The 8153-nt window shown below is 45.4% G+C and overlaps 1 protein-coding gene across 2 annotated transcripts in view; it reads right to left on the bottom strand.

Annotated features, from left to right (window-relative positions):
- Positions 1-5142: 5142 nt before the first annotated feature.
- GRIN3A (glutamate ionotropic receptor NMDA type subunit 3A) overlaps positions 5143-8153 on the bottom strand; it is a 150901-nt gene continuing 147890 nt past the window's right edge. For both annotated transcript variants that reach the window (XM_025888376.2, XM_073876637.1), the window contains one exon: positions 5143-6918. In XM_025888376.2, coding sequence (XP_025744161.1) covers positions 6872-6918 — 47 coding nt within the window. In that variant the 3' untranslated portion in view covers positions 5143-6871. The remainder of the gene's footprint in view (positions 6919-8153) is intronic.

Here is an 8153-nt window from a genome sequence, read left to right as displayed (position 1 = left end):
CCAATGAATGGGCTTCAGGAATACCCACAAATTGTATACAAAATTTTGTTTGTGTTGTATGCACATTCTTCATAGCTTTTTTCAGATTCTCAAAGGAAATTTGAAACCTCACAATCCTCCGAAAAATTACAGCGCCTGGGTGGCTCTGTTGGTTAAGCGTCCGATTCTTGATTTCGGCTCAGATCATGATCTCAGCGTCCTGGGATCGTGCCCCACATCAGGCTCCTTGCTCAAGTGGGGGGGGTCTGCTTGAGGGTTCTCTCTCCCCCCTCCCTCTGCTCCCCCCATGCACTCTCTCTGTCTCTCTTTAAAATAAATTTTTTTTATTTGACAGAGAGAGACACAGCGAGAGAGGGAACACAAGCAGGGGGAGTGGGAGAGGGAGAAGCAGACTCCCCGCTGAGCAGGGAGCCCGATATGGGGCTTCATCCCAGGACCCTGAGGTCATGACCTGAGCTGAAGGCAGATGCTTAACCGACTGAGCCACCCAGGAGCCCCTAAAATAAATTTTTAAGAAAAAAGAATCATTGTTCTAGATCCGTAAGGAACTTTTTAGAAAATTTCTTTAATGCTTATATAGAATGCCAACTTCAAGGATTATTGGAGAAGTACTAGAGTCTTCTCTTTCTCTCTTTTTTTCAGGTCTTGTGGGGATGGTCTCTTTTTTTCTTTATTTTGTTGTTACCTTGGAAATTATCTTGGCAATTTGGACCAAAATCAGGGTTGATAATGCTTTAAGGCATATATCTTAACTACATGGTTGGCTCTTAAATTCTTACCTCTATAGGGATCTTTTTCAAAGGTGCTCAGCTATTTCTGCAAGCTGTTGCATTCTTATATGAATTTCCGTTGGGATTCCTTGTTTGTTTTTTTTTAATCTCTGTCCAGATCCACAAGGGTATCTTTGTTCTTCAAGGGCAGGAGTTCTGTGCACATAGTACTACGTGCATGCCACTTGAGTGATGAATGTGATTTGATGTTGTGAGGATTCAAGTGGGCCCCATGGTGTAATGGTCAGCACTCTGGAGTCTGATATTGTGGGGATTCATGGGAAGATTCTGGAGAATAGAGAAATGATCACTTGTCTTCTTTTAGACCTACTGGGGTGGTGATGCTCGCTTCTTGAAGGGAGGTATATTCTGCTCTCATCAGTTTCCATGATCATCTGTTCGTGTGGAATGCCTTTCAGATTTGGTCTTTAAGGTTTTTGCTGGGGATTATCAATTGATAGATAAACCCAAGTACCAGGTGAGTATGCAGAGAAGTTTTGACTAGTTCTTACCGCGGAAGTCTGCCTGATTCGACGTGCTAAGACAGCTACATTGAGAGTAAGTAGAAAGTGGTGGGTTGTGTACATGTTGGATTGGGTTTACATAATAGGAAACCTCTGGTATGGAAATAACCTAAACATTTCCTAGATCTGTAATTGTCCCACCACACAGGAAAATTGAGCTTTACTTTCTGGGGATTTCTCCCCAAATTTGGTCTTTTCCTAATGTTAGATATTAAGGTCTTATTTGTGATACACATCACAGGTCCTAACATTAGGACATAGAGCAGTGTCTTAACAACGTAGTCCCCAGTATCCAGCAGCAGGCCTGGCCCACAGCACTCAGGGAAGGTCCGCATGGTTAAGTTGATTCAGCTTTTTGCTTCTGCTAACAGTTCCTCAGAAGTCTGCTTTATTGGACCAATGTGTAATTCAAACCTAATCACCCCCTAAGTGGAAACAGTTTTTCCTCATATATTGAAGTAACTCTTCAAATTTGGATTATCCTGAAATATATAATTTTAAATTTCCTTTTGTGGTGGTAACAAAAGAAATTATTATGAATTCTGGAATTGATAGCTCTGTTTGAGGCAATCCGTGATAGCTATGGCTTCTTTTATAGGTTTAGTCTTTTTTTTTTTTTTTGAGGGAAATTGTCGACAAAGTTGGAAGCATAGTATATTTGCATTAATAGAGTAACACTATGAGGATTTCAGGTTACTGACATCTATGGAGTGGAATGATTTGAAAGCTAGGATGTCGGAGCTAAAAGGGACCTCAAACTGTGTACTTATTTTATTTTTTAAATTTTTTAATTTAAATTCAATTAGCCAACATATAGTACATCATTAATTTTTGATGTAGTGTTCAGTGATTCATTAGGTGCACATAACACCCAGTGCTCATCACATCACATGCCCTCCTTAATGCCCATCACCCAGTTACCCCATTCCTCCCCCAACTCCCCTTCAGCAACCCTCAGTTTGTTTCCTAGAGTCAAGAGTCTGTCATGGTTTGTCTCCCTCTCTGGTTTCTTCGCATTCAGTTGTCCCTCCCTTCCCCAATGGTCCTCCACTGTTCCTTATGTTCCATGTATGAGTGAAACCATGTGATAATTGTCTTTCTCTGCTTGACTTATTTGACTTAGCCTAATACCATCCAGTTCCATCCACGTTGATGTAAATGGTGGGTATTCATCCTTTCTGATGGCTGAGTCATATTCCATGTATATATGGACCACATCTTTATCCACTCCTCTGTGGAAGGGCATCTCAGTTCCTTCCACAGTTTGGCTATTGTGGACATTGCTGCTATGAACATTGGGGTGCATGTAGCCCTTCTTTTCACTACATCTGTATCTTTGGGATAAATACCTAGTAGTACAATTTGTGGGTTGTAGGGTAGCTCTATTTTTAACTTCTTGAGGAACCTCCATCCTGTTTTCCAGAGTGGCTGCACCAGCTTTATATTCCCCATGTCCTTATTTTAGAGATGAGGAAACAAGTCCCAGGGTCACTTAGTTTAGCAGCAGAATCATAATGTGGCGATCAGACCTCTGTTTTTTCTTTTACCCTAAGTGGAGACATGTACCAATAGAATGCGTGTCATCAGGAAGATAATAAATGAAAATACTTGAGTCTTTTAATTAAGTCTTTCTGAAGATTTCTAATTGATGTAGGCTCTCTGCCAGGCCCTAGATTAGGACTGCATATTCTTCCCCTATTCATTGAGAGTTCCCATAGCACTTTGTCCCAGAGTAGAACTGAACCAAAGGGATCTTAGATTTCTCCTTGCTCATCCAGCCCAGCCCGTTGATGCATTGTGATGCCAGGTGCTGTGCTAAACATGTTTCTCATGAAGTCAGACTTAGGATGAGTATGGCCCTGCCTCTTATTAGGTTACTTCAGCTCTCTGTTTCAGTTTCTTAATCTATAAAATAATAACTACATTATAGAATTGTATTGAGGATGAAATGAGTCAATGTACACAGAACATTTAGCAGAATGCCTGGCAACTAGTAAATGCTCAAAATACTAACTTGTATTGCAAATAAATTGAGAGGTCAATTTTTCTTCTACATTTTCTCCTTATTTGTAGGAAAAAAGACTGACATATTTAGACTCTAGATTGTATGTGTTTATTTATGTCTATCTCTAAGTCCACCTGTGCTGGTTAAATGATAATCATGGCCAGGTCATGCCCAGGCATCAAAAAGTTAACTTCATTTGCTCACTGTCCTACAAATAGAATGTTTGGGAATGATAGCTAGTACCACCCAGCAGTGAGGACCCTGATCTTTTATTATAAGCCTCTTTAGCCTAAAATCCTTTAATGGTTCCTGTAGTCTTTGGGATACAAATCTGATTTGGAATAGGGATCTTGCCTCTGCTTTTCTCTTTGCAGTCCTTACAGCCTGTTACCCACCTGTGCTTTATTTTTCTATCATATTGAGTTATTTGATGTTCCTATGTTTTTCGATTGTCATAGTTTCCCAACCCTGGAACTTAGCACATTCTGTGTCTTTTACCTGGGGTGCCTGTTAACCCTGCTCTTAGTTTCTCCACTGCGGGTGCACGTGCATGTGTGCGCACACACACACATGCACACACACAGAGGACAAGTGTCTTTTTCGCCTCCACGGTACCTGATGTGCATTTGTCAGAACATATGCCACATTGTTTTGCCAGTTTTTGTCTCCCTGCTGGACTGAGCTCGATGGGGTCAGAATCTGCTTTTTCTCTTTCTCTCGCCAGCAGCAAGCCCAATGCCGGGCTCAAAATCAGCATCCAAACAAGGAGTGACTGATGCCAAACAACCTTGGGTAAGTTGGCAGTTGAGCTAGGTTACAGTAGGTTTGTATTTGTATGAGATTGGACAAATGCGTCCCGCTAGCAGCTTCACGCTGGCAAGGTGGCCAAGCAGCTGAAACTGCCGGCGGTATGTCGGAGACCGCGGTGGGCCTGGGACCGCGGGACTGCTCAGGGATTCTCTGCTGTGTCTGTACCAGTTCTCGGGCCAGAAAGCCAAGAGACGCCTACAACAGCTGTTTCTGTGAGACTTGGGGCCACAGTGTTGAGTTCAGTGGACGTGGCAAAGCAGGTGCAGTTTGTGCATCGGCTTCCTTCCCTGTGGAGCTGGGGGCCCAGCTGAGGCATGGGCCGGAGGCGCGGTGGCACAAAGACTGAAGGGGGGGGTGGGAGGAAGGAGAGGGGGTTGTAAGGCAGCTATCAGAATCCTGACAGTATAAAATGGGTGTTCTGGAATTGCACTGCCTGTGTGTGAACCTGCCTCGGCCACTCCTCTTCCTAAGCCGTGTAACCTTGGACAATTTCCATAATTCCCTGAGCCTTAGTTTTCCCATCTGTAAACTGGAGGTCTAGTTTATCTACTGTAGACTAGGTCTAGAGAACCTGTGTCATGGGGTTTTAATGAAGCTGGAATAAAATAAATGCTCAATAAATGTTAGCCACTATAGTATTGTCTATTGACAGGTTGTGAAAAGGACAGATTGTGAGAAGGTCCCTGAGCTCAGAGACCATGCCCATATTATTCACTGTGTGTCTCCAGCACTTGGCACGTAAACACAGGCTGTGTAGCAGATGGTTGTTGAATTACTAAATGAGGGTGGCCAGGGGAGAATTTTTTAGAGGTCTCTCAGTATTGTGGCTTTTCCTAGAATGTCTTTCAGACGAAGCCATTTCGATTGTACTTTGTGATGCCTGGGCTGAGTTTTCTCAGCATATTTTGTGCCACGTCGACTCTACTAAGAAACAAGTATAAATCCTAGCATGAGTGGGTCTCCTGTGAGGAAGGGGCTGGTACCATGTCCACATTTGAATCCCCCAAGACAATGCCAGCAGTACATCAGAAAATGAAGTTTCTTTCTGAACATTTATTCCACAGTCATAGAAACTGAAGATGGAAAAGACCTGAGAACATCTAGTCCATCCATGTGGTTGTACAAGAAAAGTGGCTGGAGCAAAACAGCCTGTTCACTTCATGCTCACAAGACAGCATTTCAGTTCTTCCTGGACTGGAGCGATTGCACACACGTTAAAATGAAGACACAATGCAAACACTCTTTACAAACCTTAAGAAAATACCTCTAAGTACATTATTTTCATAAAACGATTGGGAACTAAGCAAAAAAGAGGGAGGGACTCCTGGATTAGATGGGAGGCGTAGGTAGGTGAAAAAAGGAGTATCTCAACAGTGCAGCTAGTGGAGTGGTTTTGATGACTAAAACACAAGTTCTTTCCATGACTGGTTGGATTTTCTGGTTTGCTTATCAAAAATGAGTTGGGAGGAGAGAGGCTCTAAAGTAGTTTCTTTTGCCTTCATTCTTTATCCACGCCAAGGAAGTGCTTATTAGCTCCAAGGCCCTATTAGACCCAGCGCCAACACCGAGAAGCCCACTGCCCCGATGTAGCTGGGTTTTACTTGGCAGTTGCTTCACTGACCGCTTCTCTGGTTGGCACAGAAGCAGCTCCTGCAGAGGGTTTGTGCAACAGCAAGATCCATGAATGATGGAATCACCTCCAGGCACGTTAAAGACCTCAACTGATTGTGTCCCTGTGGCTGCCTCACTTGGCTGTCCCATTTTTCCAACTCATCTTTTAATAGTTGGAGGGATCCCCTTGCTGCTCCTCTACCTCGAGGCATCCGCACTCTGGGGCCCTTGGTATTATTTACATGAAGCACGTAGCCTATCTGTTCCTGCTCACACCCGCCATATTGTATTGTGTGCTTCTTGTGCCAGGAACTTCCCCACCTTGGAAAACAGGGTGGGGTGTGCGACACAATCAGGTTGTCCGGCTGCCCAGCACCAGAGTTTGGAAAAGAATGGACCTTCCTGATCTCATGAAATAGGAGTCCGGACGAGGAGGCAAGGGAGCAATCCCTTACCTCTTTCTTCCTCACTAAAATACCATCCTCCACCTGAAGACTTTGATCTTTGTGGTTTTTGAGCCCGAGGGGAGTTGAAAGAACAGGTGGAGCAGAACAGAAAGGAGGGTTTTCAAAGGACCCACCATTTCATGAACTTTTTTTTATAAAACACAACACACTTTCACAGACTGCAAAACACTGTTCAGTTACTACCGATAATGACAACCACCGCTACTTGGGGCCGCTTCGTTCCACCACAAGCAGCTATGCGGTTCCTCTTCATCCAGAACACGGAGGCATTTCAAGCGATGCCCACGGCAGCAAGCCTGCTTTCAGCCCCTGCTGCTGCTGGCCACCCCCTGGCCATCCACTTTGTGGGTAGGCAGGACCCTGCGGCTGCTACCACCGCTCAGAACGCCTTAGGAGAGAAGCTTAAGGTAAACCCTTAAGCACACAATACAAAAATCCAAACTTACAAAACAGATACGTTAAGGGAGAATTAATTGCATTACAAAACAATTCTTTACTTTACAAAAGAATTCACCTCTGGGTTCCTTTAAATAGCCAGCTTCTCAAGAACAGTCAGGAGGAGCTGAGTTAGAAAAGGGCCCGAGTCCATGAGGAGCATGGCTGGCTCGTCGTCAGGAGGCGCACCGGCACATCGGGACAGCAGACGCTGCGGCGTCCTTGGCTCTTACCGATGGGTGGGGGCGGCTACGAGGCAACGTCTTCCAAAGGCAGGTGCAAATCTATGTCGGGGCCTGGGGGAGAACATGGGAGGACAGGGCATTTCAAAGCAGGGCTGTTCTTTCTGTTTCCAGGGCTCCCCCTGTTTCCTCACTGTTTCATCTGCGAGGTAGATGAAGTCTAACTAGAAGCTTCTTAGCTCCCTCATCAGTCTCTCTCTGCCTCCATCCACCCTAGGGTTTTCTCAGACAAAAATAACTAAAGTGTTATCTAATAACAGCCGAAGGTGTTGTCTCTCCCTGGGGACTGGGTAGCTCCTGGTGGAAACGCAGGGGAAATTTTGTGATTGCGAAGCCTTTCCAGTGATGTGCAGCTGTTACAGAGCACAGTGCTTGGGACAGTGTTGTGAATTCGTGCTGGGCATCCCGACAGATGAGGCCATAGCACAGTAAGTGATAACCGAGCAAGTCTCGTCCCAAGTGGTACCCAGGGGTGGGAGCGGCTGTATGGAAGGTGAATCAGCAGCTGTGTGCTACCATGTAAAAACCTCTCAAAAAGGCTCTTCCTTTTCCCCAGGCCTGGAGCAGCCATCCTTCTAGAACAGTGTTTCTCCAAGAGTAGTTTTTGGATCACACGTGTCAGTCACCTGGGGGAGCTGGTTAACAGGTTTCTGAGCCAGACTCCCCACCTCACCCCATCTTCCGGGGAAAAAGGCCCTGGTGGTCAGCATTCTAATGGGTTCCTAGATGCCTCCCATCTACACTAGCACTGGGAACTGGTGTTCCATAGTTCCCCGTGACTTTTCCTTCCTGCATGCATGTCCACACCACTGCACCTGGGACAGGGATGCCTGGGATCAGGAAGCCAGGTTACTGATAATCAGGTCCTTGGGGGCATCAGAGGGGGCCTGGGAAAGAACGGGAGGGACCACACCTGGTCTCAGCCCTTCAGGGAGGAGTAGGTGTGGGGCTGGGAGACCCCCGTGCTAGTTACCTGTACAGAGATGGACCGCCCAGGGCACCGTCCCATATGTTAAAGCTTGTGGTGTTTGCAGGGGGGTCCGCTTTAGGAATTCCTAAAGCTATGAGGCAACTGCCGATTTGAGAACGGGCTAGTGTGTGGTTTGCAGAGCCTTTTCACTTAACCCACAGAGCCAGCTTGCATGCCCTATACGGGCAATAAGCAGGGGTAGTCTGGTTTCATCTAAGGCCATGTCCTTGCTTTGCTTTGCTTTCCTTTATAAAAGGCACACTCTGTAGTGGAGATGCTTAGTTAGATTAGAAGTATTGTCGTATTCCTTCCTTAGCCA

Source organism: Callorhinus ursinus, unplaced genomic scaffold (assembly GCF_003265705.2).
Source record: "Callorhinus ursinus isolate GAN/ISIS: 27379988/994484 unplaced genomic scaffold, GSC_fseal_2.0 scaffold24, whole genome shotgun sequence".
Taxonomy (NCBI): domain Eukaryota; kingdom Metazoa; phylum Chordata; class Mammalia; order Carnivora; family Otariidae; genus Callorhinus; species Callorhinus ursinus.
Note: the sequence above shows the minus strand (reverse complement) of the source record. Positions and strands in the feature narration are given on the sequence as shown.